The sequence below is a fragment of the Ciona robusta genome, chromosome 2, assembly GCF_009617815.1.
Source record: "Ciona robusta chromosome 2, ASM961781v2".
Taxonomy (NCBI): domain Eukaryota; kingdom Metazoa; phylum Chordata; class Ascidiacea; order Phlebobranchia; family Cionidae; genus Ciona; species Ciona robusta.
Genome location: NC_143236.1, coordinates 7,470,468 through 7,489,939, shown reverse-complemented (window position 1 = coordinate 7,489,939; position 19,472 = coordinate 7,470,468). Strand labels below are relative to the sequence as shown.

Genomic DNA, 19,472 nt, shown 5'->3' with positions numbered 1-19,472 from the left:
TAATAAAAATATTTCTCGATGGGGTTGTAGCAGGTTGATACACGCTTCCTTTATTACGTTGACACTAATAGCGCAGACTTCTAGAAGGTTTGTTTACACTTTTAAGAGCGTTGTGCTTGATTTGGTGCTGTTTTCTGATGCGCGTTGATGTTTCGTTGTGACATTTAACGATAGTGGCAAAAAATTACAACTTTAAAATGAATAGATTATTGCTCAACCTTCGCGTTTCTACCACATTCTTGGCTGCAACGATCGTCCACAAAGAAAATGAAAAAAACGAAAAAATCCATCGTAATTTAGATGGTCATCCTGTAAGTACTGAAATTTACATTTATAATCAACAAGAGAAGCCTTATGCTGTTTTTATATTGTAATTGCTTACAATTCAACCCGTTCCACATACGATTATTGGTATATAACTTAACATGTCACTTTTGCATAGCTTTTTGATGTTACTTGTCTGAAGCATTTGTGGGCGATGTAAATGGCAACCTATAATGTATATGTTGGGGCACCACCACTTTGTATGCATAAACACACAATCTTTAGAACAGCATTTTTGCAACGGCGATTGCTAATTCTTCTAAGATGGTCAGAAGAAGAATGGAGGAATGTGGAGCACCTGGGATGGTGGTCGCCGTCTCCATCAATGGGAGGACAGTCTGGAGTCAAGGTTATTGTTATTAAGGTCCGAATAAGATCGAAATCGTTTTTTTCCAAATATTAATTTTGATCAGTTTAATAATTTTCAGTTAAAATTTAGTTTTAGCTTTATAAGAGTATTTAATTTGCCATTACCAAATTTATACATTGTTTAGGATTCGGATACTCTGACGTGGAAAATGATGTCGAATGTCACCCGGGAACAGTGATGAGAGTGGCGAGCATCAGTAAATGTTTCACTTCAGTTGCAATGGCAAAGTTATGGGAGGAGGAAAAGCTTGATATTGATAAACCAATTCATGATTATCTTCCCGACTATCCACCTATGAAATATAAGGGGAAGGAGGTACAAACAAATCCTATACTTAGGGTCTTACTGTTTTTTTGTGGCTTGATTTTACCTAATGTTCCATGTTCTTCAGGTTAGAGTAACTCTGAAACATTTGTTGTGTCATGTTGGTGGAGTAAGACACTACAACAAAGAGGACGTACCAGATGATAAATCAAAAAAGGAAAATGAAAGTGAAATCTACTCAACCAAGCATTACACCACTGTAACAGAGGGATTAGAACTATTTAAAGATGACCCTCTTATAAATCACCCAGGTGTGTAGACAATGGAAATGGTCTAATACAGTAAAATTGAAGCATTTGCAGTAATTTCTGTTTCAAATTATGTTCAACACCAATTTGCACTACAAATGGAAGACGAGAACTTCATACACATATCAGTACTCAAAGACCTAAAAATTACATATCTGTATAATAATTTGATGTTGTTTTTCAGATGAAAATAAGTTTGGTTACTCCTCGCATGCATGGACATTAGTAAGCGCTGTGCTCGAAAAAGCTTCTGGCAAAACATTTCTCCGACTAATGAATGACACCTTCCATTCACTTGGCATGAAGCATACTAAACCAGATTTGAATAATCCAATCATTTATGGCAGGTCAAGGTAATGTTTCATTGCAGGACGTTTTTGCATTTTTAGTTGTTGCTTCACTATAATAACCGCTGGCAGTGCCATGACACACTGATTGGGGCGCTCATCACATTCCAAGAAAGTACTTTGGTTCAATGCTAAATGTCATCATCATGGACTTAAGGATTTAAGACACTTAACAGTCATAGCTTAAACCCAGACTGTGGCTGTCCGAATGTCAGCTATGCAAAAACTGCCCACAATGAAAAGTTGCACACATAGTAATCTCTTAGCAGGCACTTAATGCGTGAGAAAAGACACCTTGATTTTTTTCCATATTGTAATAATAAACAGTTGACAGTTGACACTCATCCTTTCAAATTTTATAGCTTTTGCAAACCTTTTTCAGATATTATGAAAGAAAAGATGGCAGATTATTCAACTCACCGTATGTTGATCTCTCATATAAATGGTCAGGTGGTGGTTTCCTATCTACAGTTGGTGACCTTCTCAAGTTTGCCGATGCTGTGATGTACTGCTATGTATGTAGCTGTTTGCCTGGACAAAATGCAATCATAATTTTGTCATTTTCGCTGATAAATAATCATTTTGTCATTTTAATTTTGTTATTTACTTTTAAAGAATTAATTATTTCAACAATTTACTTTTAGAATGTCAAGAACACCAATTACCTGCCTGGGTTTTTAAGGAAAGACACGGTACGTGATACCTTTCTGACGATTTTCCCCAGTAAGAATTCTGTACTAACATGCTCCTATTCTGTTTGACCACTAGGTTGAAAAGTTATGGAGCAGTTTTTCAGTCCCACAACGTTCAGAAATGTCTTCAGATCCAGAATATATGCGATATGGTTTGGGGTGGTACGTCTGTCCAGGACAGGTAATTTTATTGTATAACCACGATTTTTTTTCCCTTTTTGGGTATTTTCAATTTAATGAAGATTGGTGTTTACATTTTTTAAACTGGAAACCCATTATCCACTGTAGCTTACTTCATCAATTAATGACCTAAAATTTTTGCGTCCCATTTATGTATGTTATTTTTCTTGTGTCTTGCCCAACGGAATGGTAGCAACGACGAGCCTTGAACCTATTACTTTTGGGTTAGGAGCAGGCGCACTTTGTCACAGCGCCAGACTCTTAATAATAGTCTATAAATTTTTACCAGGAGGGGCGAGGTAATTGTCCGAACCATCAATTGGAGGTTGCGCATACTGGAGGATCAGTCGGAGCATCCAGCATCATCTTACTTCTTCCTGATGCAAAGATCGATCTACCAAACTCTTGTCCTCCTTCATCTGCAGATTACAAGTCTGATGGTGTACGCTCAGACGCCCCCATGCAAGGAATGTCCGTTGCTATTATAACCAACATCGGGAAAGCCAATCTCACTCCATTAGCTCGAAATATATCGCAACAATTCCTCCGCTAAGCTGTTGCGCTATTTTATTTGATATTTTGCTTGGAACTTTTATTGTTTTAAAGAAATAGTGAAACATGACTCTTGCAATTAATTCTACACTTTATGGTGCTCTGCGTGGCCGTTTGTTTTTAAATAAAATTGTCTTTATTCTGTTGCGTACCGCGTTTTCGCTTACGAGTTACCGGCGATGCGTCTAGCATTATACTGCTTGTACCTGACCCAGGCACTTCTCAACAAAAGCCTTGTGAAGTGGACGAACCAGTGACAAATGGGTTTGATACGCCAGAGCAAAGCACTGTCGGGGGGCCACCGAGCGGTTTATGTGTAGCAATACAAGCAAATATTTCCGAAGTGAATTTCGGTCGACTGGCGAGAGATATATCAAGGGAGTTTTTAAAATGCAATTCGCAGCAGTTTCAAAAACCGAATTAACGAAGTAATAGGACCTTGTGACTGGCCGAGTTATCTTTTCGCGTGTTGTTTTCCACCTGCCTTGCATTCTTATGTACGATTTTTACGTTATCTTATGTATGATTTTTTTTAGCTTCTTACAGCAGCCTTCTTTGTATTGTACGATTCTAAACAGAAGATTCATATGGATTTTTCCGGGTGTCTAGCGTTCATATTTAACGGTTGATTAATATGCGAGTAATATATCGCACATTAACAGCGTTATAATGGATGAAAGTTCAACTCAGGTTCAATATTTTCTACCCACCATCGTCTGCCCAAAAATAAATCATACTGCCAACAAAATAACATAATGCGATACAATAACCACGAACCTATTTCATCAACAACCATAAACGTGGGACTTAATCGTGTGTTGTTATATAGCCTGTGCCCTATAGGGTATACCAGCAAGTTAACACGTCATTGTTTCATCGTCGTTTCATATATTACTCATTGAGTTGCATGTTGACAGCATAGTACTGGAATATATTTATATTTATATACGTTTCTGTACAGCAAAAGTACAAATGAGCGAAAGTACAAATGCAGTCAGCAGTGTATAGCTCTCTATGTTTGTCCAACTAAAGAGAGAGAAGTAATTCAATTTACGACCTTCGCTGCCCGCTATATACACTAACAACTATATAAACATGCAGGAGCTTTTCAACATTAAAGATTCATGAAAAAACCACAGAGTGATTATAATCTCGGTGTGGAGACGAAGGCTGTTATAGTGTAAGTTATAGGAGGACCAGGTCTGTTATTCGTGCTAAAACTGATTCAAAATTTATTCTGATTAGTTCTACGCACGCAGGTTATAAGGAGAAGGATGGCACAAATGTAAAGTATTAGTGACAGTTACATGTGTTAGAATTTTGGTTCTAAAAATAAGTAATTACAACGCGTAGTGGCAATTAAAAGAATGCCGTCACATTTCGAATGTGCTGCAAGATAAATGTTAAAATCCATTTTCCGCCTATTTATCGACAGCAGAATCAGACGACATTACATCAGACCCGACCATGCTACTGTTAGTATAACTGCCCTTCATGCCAAAAGAAGACGGTGAATCGGGACTAAGAACTCCGGGTGTCGCAGCTGCCGAGCAAGCGCATGATGTCAGCGCTGACTTGAACCGAGCGTCCTGACCCAAGTGAACGAAGAAGTTCCATAGACTGTTGCTGACGATAAATAAGATCGCAACAAACTCGAACGACGAGAAAGTTGAAGCTGCATTCTGGTCCAATGTTGTAGGTGATGCGTGGTCTATGTTATCAAGGAAAAAAGAGCCTCCAGCAGAGAGGAGTCCGATCAGGAGGTTTAGTGAGAAAACTCCCATCATTATTTGCATCGTGCGGGTCTGTGCTTCCTGTTCAGTTTGGGCTTCAGTTGCTATTTTTCTCGATCTGATTATCGTGAGAATAAGAAGCACGATCCCACCAACCCAGAGAACTACAAGTGGTATGACGTAGCCGATGATGTAAAGATAGAGTGACGTGGCACCGGATGAGAGGACCATAACCGAAGCGATTAAATTGTATCTATCAACGAAGAAAGGCACTATGGCCACTATAATAGCAACAACCCACGATGTAGCGATGGCAATCTTGGCAACGAAAGTCGATCTCTGGTTTGAATACGTCCTAGAGTTACGAACGTAAACCAAGCGGTCAATGCAAGCAACCATCAACGTGAAGATTGTAATGGTTAAGTACATAGAAGTGAAGAATCCGACAAAGTTAAGGTAAGGTTGGTCAAAGTTAGCCCACACGTCACCACCAGGCAAGTGGGGCACGGAGTCGAAACGTACGCCGGGTACTAAGGAGGTATTCGAACTTTGTCCCATCTTTTCTAAGGTCATCGTTATTTTTGAAATATTGTTTGCAAAAGTTGGATAAATGAACAAGCCGACCATAATATCAGCAAGTGCGATGGATAGTTTGTATATTCCAGCACTGCTGGTATAGCGCTTCTGCTTGAAGAACACAACAAGAACGATACTGTTTGCCACCACGTTCCAAATGCTCAAAATTGAGCAAACGACGATTGAAATGATAATGTTGGTTCGACAGCTATAAGAAGAAAAAACAGATTAATGATAAAATAGAATTTAAAATAGGCGTATCACTTACAAAGTTGGAATACAAAGCCAGGCAGATATCGAATGGTCATGTATGTTTTCTGCGTCCAATCCGCACCAAATAAATTCACAGAACGGAATAAATACTCTCTTCAACTCATGGTAGTATCCGTACTTCCCACGTTCCTGCACTGCGGCGTCGTACAAAGCAACTTGGATGCAAGGATCACGCAGTTCATCATCACTAAGTTGGAATGTCCTTAAATCACGGAGCAGATTTGACCAAATAGAACCACTCACTCCCCTCGCGGATGAAGCACGCACGAGAGAGTCCAAACACCGAGACTCAAACAATGTGCGGTTGCACGATCTGTGATATACTAACGCCGTGAAGTCGTTGAAATTAAACGTGGGCTTCAAGCACTCCACGTTATACTGTGGGCAGCTCCAATCTTTGAGCGACTGCAGCGTTTCGGTGAGATAATCAGCCTCGTTGTGCCAGTTTTTCGAAAAAGAATTAAAAGTTTCATTACAACAGTGAAGCTCGTCCTGCCGGTTGCTGATCGCGTTACCTCTGCTCTCTTGACAATTTACTGGAAACGATTAAAGTTTTAACATTTAAAAGATGCTGTAGTCGTGCCTATAGGAATGAAATACTTTCACTTACCGTGAGAGCTGCAATTAATAGTCGTGACCATTCCGAGAATAAGTAAGAGGATAGCAGAACAATTACGGACACAACAATTCATGATGTAACAATTTATCTACTCTTTCTACTGTTCAATGAAATGATTGCAGCATTAAGTATAACTCGAACAAAACGCCAACAACAACAACAAAGTTAGTCCTGCCTGTTAACATGCAAACAGGCAGTGACGGTTAGAAAATGCAGTTAAGTTTTCCAACTTCAAACTGCATTTTCTAACAACCTGCGCTTTCTAAACTGTCAGAAACTGGAACTTATCCATGGACACTGTTAAGTTAGCGTTTACACATGAATTGCACCGTGTTATTTGCAGTTGGTAAGCTGACAGTTCGCATGTGCTCCAATCGTGCGGAACGGCCTTCGCACGAGCAGATGACGTTTCCTGGTAATTGGACACTTTCCGCACTGCCTGCCGCCGGCGTGATATACCAACAAAGCAATAAGACACAATAAGAATCAGACCTACAAAGTCGAGATACAATTCTAACACCCAGCGCAGTACAAGTCTGTCAACAAACAATGCGATAATGAATTGCGTATGCTGACAATGCACCTTATCCACCTTTAAACCAGGCTGAACCAACTGCGTAAACGACCGTTGCAATAAAAATGCCAGCAGATGTGTGTTTAACCTATACAACGTAAAAAGCTCAATCCACAAACTAGAACTACAGGCTTTTGCACTATCATGGGTTTGATATTAAAACAAACACATCAGATACACATACGAAGATTTACCAATGCTGTCATTATACATAAATTAAGCCTGTTCAATTATACCACCAGTTAAATGATGTTTAACTTGAGACAACAAACTGAAATGAACCAAATATGACTTCGTTTACATAAAGCTCTGTTTTAAACCTTAACTGTTAAGTTTAACCCTCACTGAATTACGTATACGTAGAGTATAAAAAGCGATTATAAAACAATAACCACAGGTCTATCAATCAATCAATCAATCAATCAAAACACAGGAATCTCCACCGGCGTAACTAAACTGCAAACCGAAGCTGTTGCACAACTAAGCACTGCGCCACAAAGGATAGTAGACCATGTGGCAACACGAGTAAGGAAAAACGGAAAAGACTAAGCTTCCTCTCCCAGCCAATTTACTGCGAATTCGTGTAAACATAGGGTGCATAATAGATTAGTCTATCATTACATATTCGTATCTCAGTGTAAAATCCATAGTTGTACGAGACTTATGCGTTTAAATTCAAGTTGTATAAGTTAGCAAAGTGGACGGGACACCTTTAGCACAAAATATTCAAATATCATGGTCGCATTTCAAACAATTAACAACGGTCTATGGGAGTCATGCAGTCATTCAATACGCCGATAAACAGAATAAAAGAATTATCTGCGTAACAATATTACTTGTGACGTAACAATGTTTCATATTTAGGAACATGTGGTATTTGTGGTTTATTGCGTTAAAAACAGAATATGTATTATTATCCACAATTTCGCGTAACTTTCATTGTATCGCGGAACAACGTGCGTACGAAAAAAAGTTAAAATATTTGTTTCGCGTAAAATATTTCCGCATTCCATACGCATTTCCGCCGACCGCCGGTCGCCGCGGTCGCGGGAAAATTGTACACTGGTTGTACGAGACTTATGCGTTTAAATTCAAGTTGTATAAGTTAGCAAAGTGGGGGGGAAGACGGGACACCTTTAGCACAAAATATTCAAATATCATGGTCGCATTTCAAACAATTAACAACGGTCTATGGGAGTCGTGAGGATATGGTTTTATAATTCTTTGTTTTATCAAAATGGGACGAATAAACATAATGAAAAAGTGTCCCATCTTCCCCCACTCTACTATATCCAATTACATGTTATGAAATGACGTGTGCATAAAACAACGTAATTTGGTTTAAATGTGTATTTGTATGACTTTATGACGTATTAGCTCACGTCATATTAACGCGTACGTGTTGGCTCCTATACAGATCACAAATTTTATTTCAATATTCTAGGGTATCTATAATTAGCTTGGTTAGGCACGTAGTGTACCTCAAGCTGTTTCATCAGACGCATTATGGAAGGACAGCAGTAGAGTTGTGATGTATAATAAGCTACTGCTGACAAATGTACATTTACTATTCTACGTCGCCGCCGTTGTACGGATTTCTACTGCAAGCACAGTTTTAACTGGTGAGTAGATTTATTTATAGTAGGGTGGGGGAGATGGGACATCTTTAGCATATAACATCTAAACATCCTGATCGTGTTTTAAGCAATTAACAAAGGCCTATGGGAGTCGTGAGAATATGATTTTATAATTCCTTGAATGTTTTTGTTTAATACCAATAGGGTCGAAAAAAACAGAATAAAAAGGTGTCCCATATATCTCAGCACCACCGTTCTATATTTGCAATATACTGTGTATGGTTTTACTCAAGATCTTTTAATGATGTCTACTTATGCGTGTAAACAAAGCGTGCAATGCATGGGTTTTGTAGTGCAGCACTTTTCAGGAAATAACCAAATGATTCATGTTTTCTATATTGACGTTAAGAGCTACAGTGATACATATAGTAGGGTGGGAGAAGATGGGACATCTGTTTCATTTTTTCCTCGTCACATATGGCAGTAAACAAAGAACATTCAAACAATTATAAAACCGTTTCTTCACGACGCCAATATAGAAATGGTTGTTAATTGTTTAAAACACTGGATCTGGATATTTGGATATTAGGCGCTAAAGGCGTCTCATCGCCCCCCACCCTACATATCTTAACAGCACTTCCATGTTAAATAAACTAATATGATTTATATTTTCTTTACTGAAAATTAAGAAACGTGTCGTGTTCGTAAAAACCTGCACCATCTGCCTGCATTATATGGTTTAGTAACACTCATTTAATATTAAAACAACGAAAGTGCCAACAAAAATTCTATGTAGAGACCCCATGCCTTTATATAACGCTGTACCTCGACGACGTGACAAATAAGATCTATTCTCTTTGCTATATAATTATACTCTGCAAGCCTGTCTACTCGATCTGGTGCTACTAATAACAGGCATACACGCCCTGAAAGCTGTTGAAAGCTCGCTGCGTGTATACTAATATAAAGCAATTACAGTTTATGAGGGAGTTTATACCAATATTTCCAGGATCAGTACAGGAAAAGGCCGATGATAATCGCGAATCGTTATCACCATTTATACAGAATCAAATGAAACCATATTGTAAACGACTTCCTTTAGATTATATACACGTTATAATGCGGAAAGCATATACCTTATGCCGTTACACGTTAAAAAAGTTTCCACGATTCGGTATAATGTCGTTTGACCAAAGAAATACTATTTTTACGAGCCTTGTAGCTGGATTTTAACAAAAATTCTTCTAAAAATAGGTAATGCGACATCTACTTTCCAAGCCACGATTACAGAATGTCTAAACGTTCGTGGTCAAGTGATCACGAATCGGAAGTTTGAGCTGCAGTGTTGCCAGTTGTTTTCAAATCGTTACAAGTTATACTGGTTCAGAGAGGGAAACTATTTAACAGAAGCTCTGGAAACACTGAAAACTTGGAGGTGTCCAGAATTTAAAGAAGACTGCACGCAAAGAATATATGGGTTTACTGAATTTACACAGAGAGTATACGATAGGGCATGTAACCGGACTTTATTCGAGTCCGCGTGCTTACCAACAGTTTTTAGAGTTTTGTCGGATGCTGGTGTAAATGTAACTGATCAAAACTGGAGACATGCACTACGTAATGTACAACTGGAAATGCACGCGTTACAATACCCGTGTATACAAGTCGCACTGTACGATGCTGTGTCTGCAGCGCGACAAAGCAGTTACGGATTCTACCACGAAACGGTCCATCTTCATACACCGTTTTGCCATTTCGTGTGGGTTGGTTTCGATGCGGAGACAACTGTACAACACAGTATTTTTCCGTGGCTGTTTCTTCGAACAGAGTAAGAGATAGAACTTTATTAATTTTGCACTGAACCTGGGCCTATTATTATAGTAGGGTGAGATGGGACACCTTTCGCACGTAATATACAAATGTCCTAATCGTGTTTTAAACAATTAACAACGGTCTATGGGAGTCGTGAGGATACGCGGTTTTATATTTCTTTGAATGCTCTTTGTTTACTACCGAATGGGATAGAAATATAGTAAAAAGGTGCCCCATCTTCCCCACCCTACATATATTATATGCTCGTGTGTTTTTTTGTAATAATGACTTAAGGTGTGTATGTTCTGTATAAACTCTAACCTATTTTCTCTTCTATCCAGATGTAAAACAATCGTATCCATATCTATGGTTATTCTCCTAATTCTTTCCCTCCTTGTCATAATTGGAAACATCAGCGTTATGCTCGTTATTTATCATAGCAAATCACGCACAAGTCAAGACGTCTATAAAGCGTCGATAGCAATGGCTGATCTAATCGTCGGGGTTTTTGTGATACCATCTTTCGCGTACAGTGTGATGATAATTCAACTGCTACATCAAGAAAATCTCGGTCCCGCTCACCCTGGACTTACAAATTTCACGGTACCAGATGTTGAGAAGGGGCGTTACGACTCAGTGCCGCATTTACCCTACACACGTCCGACTGATAACAACTACGTAAGCATAATTGGTTTCTTCACAATCCTCGCTTTTCTTTCTTCCATTTACAGCTTAATGCTCGCGAGCTTTGATCGGTTGTCTGTTGTACGAAGACCACTACGTTACGTTCCAGATGCTGCTAAGTCTTTTGCGAACAAAGCAGTAGCGATTGAATGGTTCATTGCTGTGGTTTTTTCACTTATTCCCTTCATGACAACCAGCATCACATACGGAATCATTGCTTTTGTTTTAGTTGGTTTTTCCGGCGGCACAGAAACTCTCCTTCTTTATGCGGTGGCTTTGCTTACGCCGTTGTTGTTGATTTGGGCGTCCTCCATCGCCACCTGCTGTTACACGTTTAGTCACGCGAGGCAGCGCGGAGCAAAAAACTTTCAAATGGAGTTAAACCTGACGCGCACGATAGGTATATTGGTTGTCGTATTCACACTGAGTGTCGTGCCTGCCGTTGTCTCGACACTTTGTTCTTTACTACTGCCTGGAATTTTGAGGACGCGCCCGGCAACTTTGGACCAAGAATTATCCATCAGTTTAATAACTTTTGAATTCCTTAGTGTTGTGGTTCTTACTTGCAACAGTATGTGGAATGTGTTTATCTACAGCGCAAGAAACACGAGCTTTAAAACCGGCCTCGAATCGCTGTACAGATCCGCCTTTTCCAAAGTTGGAATACCGTTTAAAACAAACTCAATCGATAGTACAAGCCTTCCGACGTAAAACATTCAAAATTCAAATTACCGTATACCCTCACGACTACAACATAGCTTTGTTATAACTGTTAACTTCCACTCGACTTATAGTTTAGTGTTGAAAAACAATGTGTTATTGAACTTTTTGCACAATTTTGTTTACGAGAAAACTGCCGCGTCATTGTTGATTTATATAAAGCGTAATGGGAGATGAGGTCGTTTAATGACGCAAGGGAGCAAATAAACGTCATCAGCATTGGCAGTTTTAATACCATTTAATATTACGGTATGTCACGTGAAATTCCCACTCGGACTTATTGTGTAGAAATATCTATGTTGGTATCATATGAGAATCTATTTGTAGCACTTGTGTGCATGCATTGAACTTCACCACATTAAAATCATCTTCAAACTTTCGTGGAAGAAACAGCAATTTGTTTACTGCTAGTAAGTCATTTGTGATCAGACTGCGTGCTTCGACTCATTTCAAGTTTGACTGTATTAAGCAGCTTTTAGTTCAATGTTGCGGGAGTTACTTAAAATGTGGTTATAAGAATATAGCAGGGTGGAAAAAGACAGGACACTTTTAAACACATAACATCGAAATATCCTCATCGTGTTTTAAACAATTACCAACAGTATATGTAGAAGTCGCGAGGATAAGGTTTTATAATTCTTTGAATGTTCTTTGTTTACTACCAAATAGAACAAGAAAATAAAGTGAAAAGGTGTCCCATCTACCCTCACCGTATACTAGATATAAACTAAAGCGTTAGAGGGTTGTTTTTTATTCAGTAGAAACTGAAGGGTGTTTTGGGTTTATAGTGTTTTTTAGGAGAACGGAAAGTTTTTTGGTTAAAACACAACTTTTGCTGTCAAAACACAGACTAAGTAATAACGCATAGGCTACGTGCGGTTGAAAATTTATAAATAGTTTCCGCCTAGTAAAAAAATATTTCTTGCAATTAGTAATAACAAAATGCAACAGACAGGAACAAAACGCGTGCGCAACGGTCAACAAAAAACGCGAGCGTGAAATTGGGGAATGTTTTGGTACAACCTAACCGAGTAAAAGAAATATCCCAAGGATTATCTGTTGCCGTTTTTTAAAAGATACTTTGGTGTGAAAAGAACGCCGTAAATACATACAGGAAATTGATTATATATCGGTGAATATCAGCTTGCCTCGTGTCTAAGTTAAATATTAAGTTGGCCATATTTGAACATTTTTAGTCGGGTACCATTAATATTACGACCTAACTTATTAGGAGCCGATACAGTTTCTCAAGCGAGGGCATGTTTGAGGATGCTAAAAAACGTTATTCAGAAATCCGGTATGATATTAAATCTTACAGCTTTTACGTAAAAAATTACCGCGTCTGCCAATGTGTGACTCATAATACGTGCTTCATCGTCTGTACTGTAGGTAAGTTGTTTACTAACCGAATATGCTTTGCAGTTGCAGGTAGACATAAAATGTCAAAGTTAGGGATCTTTATACTTTTAAGTGCGTGTATTTTTGTCAGTTTCCGCGACGTAGAAAGCATCAACACTGCAGTAGTCGCTGGACAGCAGTTTCTCCATTATACCTTGGAGAAAAACGGTAGGCATTTCTTCGACATTGTAATTGTGTGTTCTGTGTACTGGTCTATCGAATTGATTAAATGTATGCCATTTTGATCTGTTGCAGTTAACAACTTTAATGAGACGGAGAGAAACAAAACATGTTTGATGTTCATAAAAGACTTCAAGAGATTTTGGTACAATTCAAGCGGGGGGAAATACTTGACCGAATATCTCTCGTTCTTAGAAGAGTGGTTATGCCACGTCCAATTTAGCCTGGAATGTTTAAAACGACCTTATGACTTCAACCAGTTTACTAAAACTACATACGATCGAGCTTGCAATAGATCCGTATTCGAAACCCAATGTTTTTCATCTCTCGTGACCGTCTCTTCTGTCAGAGGAAGAAACAGCTCGCAGAAGTGGAATAATATGCTTCGTGCTCTAAGAACTTATCAACTTAGCGATGCAGAGTTACAAGATCCCTGCATCCAAGTTGCTCTGTACGATGCGGTTGTGTTGGAGAGAGGGAAATACGGCTACTACCACGAAAGCAAGCGGCTTGTGTTGCCATTTTGTCAAATATCCTGGTGTGGAAGGGACGCCGAGAATATAAACAGAAAACCCATCAAAGCATGGAATTGTTTGCCTCAAATGTAAGTTAAACGGTAACAAGGTCAGCATGTTTCTATAAAAGATTACGCTGCAATTTTATAACATGTTTAAAAAATGTATCCATCAATGATCCAGCTGCTTAAGATTGACGGTGTGACATAAGCGTCTGACGTTTTAGCAATACTTGACACAGAATCGCAAACGTCTTACATTTACAATTTCTACTTTTACAGATGCAAAGTAAACATTATTACCACTATGGTCATCTGTTCAATTCTAGCCGTGGCAATCGTGGTTGCAAATGTTTCAGTTATTTTAGTCTTTATGCTTAACAAGAAACTAAGGAACAGCCAGGGTGTATACAAGATGTCTCTTGCTTGTTCGGATTTTCTTGTTGGGGTTGTGGTGGTACCATCTATTCCAGTCAGTTTAAATGTGCGATTGAATATCCCAGAGGTCATGGGGATGAGTTACAATGCTTCGAATTTATCAGTACAGCATGACATACGGTTTGATGACGTCCCGCATTTGCCTGGTATAAATACTGTTTACTACAGATCGTACTTGAACGCTATCGGTTTTTTCACAACTACTTCTTTCATCATTTCCATTTACTCACTTATGATGGCGAGTTTTGATCGGTTTTCAATCGTAAGAAAACCGCTCGCTTACTCAAAGGACGGAGCGAAATTACTGGCAATCAGAGCAACTGTTATTCTATGGATTTTAAGCATCATTTTGGGTGTTCTTCCAATTTTTGTCGGACGTTCTCTAAGATATGGCCTCCTTGCGTCAACTTTAATTTCGACAAGTGGAACTGCCAGTTTGTCCCTTTACGTCGTTGCATTTGCTTTTCCTTTAATCGTCATGTGGGTTTTGTCAATCTCGACATTTGTAATGACTGTGAGGCACAACAATCGAACACGAAAACTTGTCGCTTCTAAAAACAAGACTTTAAGCTCTCGAACAGAAATACGAATGGCAAGAACTTTAGGAATTATGGTCGGTGTGTTCACGCTTAGCTTGTTACCAGTGATATGTGTGATCTTAGCTTCGCTGTTTTTGGTACAAATTTATCCCCAACGAATCTTGACGTTTAAAAGTTACGATTTTTCAATCCACACCTCATTCGAATTTTTCTCTGCTGTTATTCTAGTGTGCAATAGTCTGTGGAACTTCTTTATCTACAACGGAAGAAACGACGATTTCCGCATGGCTAACAAAAACATGTACGGCTCTCTTACAAAGAGATTTCACTTTCGAACAAAGATTTCAATTACATCAAGTGATTCGGCTCCGGAAAAGGTAGGTCGAAGAACCTTTACTTCAGAAACATCCAAGCAAAATTCACAACGTATTTCTCAACAGACAATCCCATCAACACCACCCAACGGAAAGAAAGATTTTTCAACTGTTCAATCTGACAATTCACCCATGTCCGTGCTCGTAACCAGCAAAGTATGAACTGTACATGTTATTGTAAAATAAAAAGAATAGAATGACAGTCGCTCAAAACATGTTGTTATCACTGGTAATTCTAATAAAACCAAGTCCTTACGACACCCAATCCTCCAGTCTGGTCTATACCTACTCGACAGACATTAACTTGTTTGTATTGCAACAAAATGGGGAAGGGCGGGCGTAAATTTTCGTTTATGTAATCGGTGTTTGGAAAGACGGTAGTTAACAAGCATATCAGGGTGGGGAGAGACGACTACTGAGCTGCCAATACTGTTTCACACAGTTTAGTTCAGACAAAGAGATTAAAACCATTGGTTTTAATTGTTTTAATCTCTTTGGTTTGATTGGTTTTAATCTATTTGGTTCAGGTAGTCAAACTCAAATAAATCCTTAAAATAGTCAGTAAGAGTAAGCACATAGGTAATCTAAAACAAACACTGCCCTACAAAAAATGCTACTCGGTTAGTAACGATAAATAAACTAACTTGCAACTAAAATAAAATGCAGCGACCACGTTTCATTAAATTACATAGAAATAGCATAAATAGAGACAATAGGCGCCCAGCGTCGTATAAACACCTAGGCGGTATTTCTATGGCTCTGTAGGCGCCTAGGCGGGAATTTTATATTGTTGTCATAGATATCTAAACAAATATCTATGGAACTATTCTTCATAACTCATTATACATGTAGCACTGATACCTGTATAAATATTTACCAAACAAAAACATAGAAATATGTATAGGCTTATATACACCGAATAACTTCAATTCTTTAAAAAAGAAACTACGTTGCGCATTTATATTGTCTAGAAAATCACGAGCATGAAATTAAACTCAATTTTAATATTGACGTAAGTAATAGTTTAATATAGGCTAAATGGACCAAAGTTTATAAAATTGTTTTGAAACTTAATGATCCTTCCGCGGGCTAAATTAAAGGGTAGAGTGACTTATAAATTGATAGGTGAAGTACGAGTTTGTTTGGCTTTATCTGATATAAAAGTCCACACTAAAATTAAGACACGTTAAAGATGTTAAAAAAAACGTTATTTGTATTTCCGGAAAAGTTATGAATATTGCTAGCACGAAATTGCAGGTCTGATGCCGATGTGTGACTCATATATGTAGCTTGACTATATGTTAGCTGTTTATCTTTTAGTATAATTACTTTCACAAGGGTTGTTCTTTTATCATACAGTTTTGCATTTGCAACAAAATCAAACTGGCATTAAGATGACAAAGTTAGGAGTTTTACTTTTAAGTGCGTGTATGTTTGTAAGTTTCCGCGACGTAGAAAGCATCAACACTGCAGTAGTCGCTGGACAGCAGTTTCTCCATTATACCTTGGAGAAAAACGGTAGGCATTTCTTTGACATTGTAATTGTGTGTTCTGTGTACTGGTCTATTGAAATGATTAAATGTATGCCATTTTGATCTGTTGCAGTTAACAACTTTAATGAAACGGAGAGAAACAAAACATGTTCGATGTTCATAAAAGACTTCAGAAAGTTTTGGTACAATTCAAGCGGGGGGAAATACTTGACCGAATATCTCTCGTTCTTAGAAGAGTGGTTATGCCACGCCCAATTTAGCCTGGAATGTTTAAAACGACCTTATGACTTCAACCAGTTTACTAAAACCACATACGACCGAGCTTGTAACAGATCCGTATTCGAAACCCAATGTTTTTCATCTCTCGTGGCCGTCTCTTCTGTCAGAGGAAGAAACAGCTCGCAGAAGTGGAATAATCTGCTTCGTGCTCTAAGAACTTATCAACTTAGCGATGCAGAGTTACAAGATCCCTGCATCCAAGTTGCTCTGTACGATGCGGTTGTGTTGGAGAGAGGGAAATACGGCTACTACCACGAAAGCAAGCGACTTCTGTTGCCATTTTGTAAAATATCCTGGTGTGGAAGGGACGCCGAGAATATAAACAGGAATCCAATAAACGCATGGAACTGTTTGCCTCACATGTGAGTTGTGCGAGTTTTACTGATAACAATGGGGCATAATACCGAATAGCTTTCGTTTAAAATCGTTATTCAGAATAAATGGTATGCGTCAAAATATCCAAATATTCAACGTTTTTGAATTATAACCCTTGTATATATACATATAATGATTGATCGTGTGAAACAGTTTCTTATAGCAAAGAATCGTGAATGTCATATATTTACAATTTCCACTTTTGCAGATGCAAAGTAAACATCATTATCACTATGGTAATCTGCTCAATTCTAGCCGTTGCAATCGTGGTTGCAAATCTTTCAGTTATTCTCGTGTTTGTGATCAATGAGAAGTTACGTAACAGCCAAGGTGTTTACAAGATATCTCTCGCATGCGCTGATTTTCTAGTTGGTGCAATAGTTCTTCCGTCGTTTCCAATCAGCTTATCCATGCAGTTGCACACTAATGAAGGTATGGGTTCAGAATACAACGTTACCAATTTAACAACAGCAGGCTTGCGATTCGACGAAGTTCCCCATCTGCCAGGAGCTTACGAAATGTTCAATAAAAGTTACCTGAACGCCATCGGATTTTTCACAACTACGTCTTTCATCATTTCCATTTACTCACTTATGATGGCGAGTTTTGATCGGTTTTCAATCGTAAGAAAACCGCTCGCTTACTCAAAGGACGGAGCGAAATTACTGGCAATCAGAGCAACTGTTATTCTATGGGTTTTAAGCATCATTTTGGGTATTCTTCCACTTTTTATCGGACCTTCTCTCAGGTATGGTCTCGTTGCCTCAACTTTAATTTCGACAAGTGGAACTGCCAGTTTGTACTTTTACGTCGTTGCACTTGCTTTTCCTTTAATCGTCATGTGGGTTTTGTCAATCTCGACATTTGTAATGACTGTGAGGCACAACAATCGGACACGAAAACTTGTCGCTTCTAAAAACAAGACTTCAAGCTCTCGAACAGAAATACGAATGGCAAGAACTTTAGGAATTATGGTCGGTGTGTTCACGCTTAGCTTGTTACCAGTGATATGTGTGATCTTAGCTTCGCTGTTTTTGGTACAAATTTATCCCCAACGAATTTCGTCGTTCAGAATCCACGATTTTTCAATCCACAACTCATTCGAGTTTGTCTCTGCTGTTATTCTAGTGTGCAACAGTCTGTGGAACTTCTTTATCTACAACGGAAGAAACGACGATTTCCGCATGGCTAACAAAAACATGTACGGCTCTCTTACAAAGAGATTTCACCTGCCGGCAAAAATTTCAGTTACATCAAGGAGCTGGACACCGAAAGCGGAACGCCGAAACATTACTTCAGAAACATCCAAGCAACCAAGTTCTCAACAGACAGACACAGCAACACCATCCAACGGGAAGAAAAACTTTTCAACTGTTCAATTAGACAACTCATCCGATGTCCGCACCAGTGACTAGCAAACTATGACCTGAATGAACTGTAAATTTTCTTTATTTTCAATAAAAAATACCTCATGCGGAATTCGATTTGATTTTCTCCTTTACTGTACAATTGAATTTCGTAGGTATAGTTTTAATTGATTTTATTAATCATTTGTGTGCATTTGTGAATAATATTATATATATATATTATGTGTGTGTGTTTATTTCTTGCAACTCGCACAGCGCAAATATATTCAAGAAATAAAATGTCCGCGTGGAATTTCATGCCTCACGTTTTTTTGCACGTTTTTGTACACGACGAACAAAACCCATAATACAAACCCAGAGCGAATTGAGTACAAGCAAAACCACATAAATTCGTCATGAAAATCCGAACATCGGTATAACGTTTAAACTACGTCACCAAAGTTGTAAACACGTCTCTAAGATTTGAGTCAAGTCATCATTTGGGGTTACTATGCGTTCAATTTAGGAAAATTGGTTCAAAAGGAAATGATGTTACGTCATTTCATCGGTAATTTTTTTTTATCAAAATAAGCAATCAGATCAACGTAGTTTCCCGATACAAACTCAACTGCAGTGAGAAAAAAAGTAAAAGAAATTTAGAATATCAAAGTTTGTCTTTGTATGAAGCTTAGTGGGAATATTAATGCACACGTCTATTAGCATGTGACCTATTTGCGAGGTCGAAATTTACTACGTCATAGGCTCGAGGTAACTGCATTTCTGCGTCAACAAATGGCTGACCTGACTGTAACTCAAAAACTTTATCAAACCAGGTTGATTCATTCAAACACCTCAGCACCACTATTTCATTGTCGCAAGACGAACGCCCGGCATGTCACATAAAAGATTTATGACAGCTCAACCAAAAGTG

General features: G+C 38.5%; 5 protein-coding genes across 7 annotated transcripts; 4 read left to right on the top strand and 1 right to left on the bottom strand.

Annotated features, from left to right (window-relative positions):
* The first annotated feature begins 51 nt into the window (after nt 1-51).
* On the top strand, nt 52-3,184 carry LOC149740763 (serine beta-lactamase-like protein LACTB, mitochondrial). 2 transcript variants are annotated; one of them, XM_089871542.1, is made up of 9 exons: nt 52-311; nt 550-673; nt 819-1,009; nt 1,086-1,269; nt 1,451-1,619; nt 1,996-2,128; nt 2,258-2,305; nt 2,382-2,486; nt 2,775-3,184. In XM_089871542.1, the coding sequence occupies exons 1-9, from the start codon at nt 198-200 to the stop codon at nt 3,036-3,038; spliced, it is 1,332 nt and encodes a 443-aa protein (XP_089727668.1). In that variant the 5' UTR covers nt 52-197; the 3' UTR covers nt 3,039-3,184. The 2 variants fall into 2 exon arrangements, with proteins under 2 accessions (XP_089727668.1, XP_089727669.1); XM_089871543.1 differs by lacking the exon at nt 2,258-2,305.
* A 1,058-nt stretch (nt 3,185-4,242) lies between these two features.
* LOC149740762 (uncharacterized) lies at nt 4,243-6,806 on the bottom strand. Its single transcript, XM_089871540.1, has 3 exons — nt 6,230-6,806; nt 5,615-6,155; nt 4,243-5,554 (listed from the first exon to the last, which is right to left on the bottom strand). The coding sequence occupies exons 1-3, from the start codon at nt 6,309-6,311 to the stop codon at nt 4,459-4,461; spliced, it is 1,719 nt and encodes a 572-aa protein (XP_089727666.1). The 5' UTR covers nt 6,312-6,806; the 3' UTR covers nt 4,243-4,458.
* A 1,324-nt stretch (nt 6,807-8,130) lies between these two features.
* Nucleotides 8,131-11,984, top strand: LOC149740761 (uncharacterized). Its single transcript, XM_089871518.1, has 3 exons — nt 8,131-8,434; nt 9,644-10,217; nt 10,543-11,984. Exons 1-3 carry the CDS (start codon nt 8,344-8,346, stop codon nt 11,594-11,596), a joined length of 1,719 nt encoding a protein of 572 aa, XP_089727644.1. The 5' UTR covers nt 8,131-8,343; the 3' UTR covers nt 11,597-11,984.
* Nucleotides 11,985-12,970: 986 nt separating this feature from the next.
* On the top strand, nt 12,971-15,261 carry LOC149740760 (uncharacterized). Of its 2 annotated transcripts, XM_089871511.1 has the most exons (4): nt 12,972-13,171; nt 13,259-13,787; nt 13,980-15,051; nt 15,115-15,261. In XM_089871511.1, exons 1-4 carry the CDS (start codon nt 13,045-13,047, stop codon nt 15,208-15,210), a joined length of 1,824 nt encoding a protein of 607 aa, XP_089727637.1. In that variant the 5' UTR covers nt 12,972-13,044; the 3' UTR covers nt 15,211-15,261. The 2 variants fall into 2 exon arrangements, with proteins under 2 accessions (XP_089727636.1, XP_089727637.1); XM_089871510.1 differs by having other exon boundaries at nt 12,971-13,171; nt 13,980-15,261.
* Nucleotides 15,262-15,360: 99 nt separating this feature from the next.
* Nucleotides 15,361-18,854, top strand: LOC149740759 (uncharacterized). The gene is made up of 3 exons (XM_089871514.1): nt 15,361-16,566; nt 16,654-17,182; nt 17,404-18,854. Exons 1-3 carry the CDS (start codon nt 16,443-16,445, stop codon nt 18,608-18,610), a joined length of 1,860 nt encoding a protein of 619 aa, XP_089727640.1. The 5' UTR covers nt 15,361-16,442; the 3' UTR covers nt 18,611-18,854.
* The last annotated feature ends 618 nt before the right edge of the window (nt 18,855-19,472 follow it).

Excerpts from the sequence above, each read along its gene's own strand:
- LOC149740762 (XM_089871540.1), bottom strand. The coding sequence starts at position 6,311 with ATGAATTGTTGTGTCCGTAATTGTTCTGCTATCCTCTTACTTATTCTC. Across the intron at positions 6,156-6,229 it reads TATTAATTGCAGCTCTCACG|TAAATTGTCAAGAGAGCAGA; the intron begins GTAAGTGAAAGT and ends AATCGTTTCCAG. Across the intron at positions 5,555-5,614 it reads TGGCTTTGTATTCCAACTTT|CTGTCGAACCAACATTATCA; the intron begins GTAAGTGATACG and ends TTCTTCTTATAG.
- LOC149740759 (XM_089871514.1), top strand. The coding sequence starts at position 16,443 with ATGACAAAGTTAGGAGTTTTACTTTTAAGTGCGTGTATGTTTGTAAGT. Across the intron at positions 16,567-16,653 it reads TTATACCTTGGAGAAAAACG|TTAACAACTTTAATGAAACG; the intron begins GTAGGCATTTCT and ends GATCTGTTGCAG. Across the intron at positions 17,183-17,403 it reads TGGAACTGTTTGCCTCACAT|ATGCAAAGTAAACATCATTA; the intron begins GTGAGTTGTGCG and ends CCACTTTTGCAG.
- LOC149740760 (XM_089871510.1), top strand. The coding sequence starts at position 13,045 with ATGTCAAAGTTAGGGATCTTTATACTTTTAAGTGCGTGTATTTTTGTC. Across the intron at positions 13,172-13,258 it reads TTATACCTTGGAGAAAAACG|TTAACAACTTTAATGAGACG; the intron begins GTAGGCATTTCT and ends GATCTGTTGCAG. Across the intron at positions 13,788-13,979 it reads TGGAATTGTTTGCCTCAAAT|ATGCAAAGTAAACATTATTA; the intron begins GTAAGTTAAACG and ends CTACTTTTACAG.
- LOC149740763 (XM_089871542.1), top strand. The coding sequence starts at position 198 with ATGAATAGATTATTGCTCAACCTTCGCGTTTCTACCACATTCTTGGCT. Across the intron at positions 674-818 it reads GAGGACAGTCTGGAGTCAAG|GATTCGGATACTCTGACGTG; the intron begins GTTATTGTTATT and ends TACATTGTTTAG. Across the intron at positions 1,010-1,085 it reads TGAAATATAAGGGGAAGGAG|GTTAGAGTAACTCTGAAACA; the intron begins GTACAAACAAAT and ends CATGTTCTTCAG.
- LOC149740761 (XM_089871518.1), top strand. The coding sequence starts at position 8,344 with ATGTATAATAAGCTACTGCTGACAAATGTACATTTACTATTCTACGTC. Across the intron at positions 8,435-9,643 it reads TGCAAGCACAGTTTTAACTG|GTAATGCGACATCTACTTTC; the intron begins GTGAGTAGATTT and ends TTCTAAAAATAG. Across the intron at positions 10,218-10,542 it reads TGGCTGTTTCTTCGAACAGA|ATGTAAAACAATCGTATCCA; the intron begins GTAAGAGATAGA and ends TCTTCTATCCAG.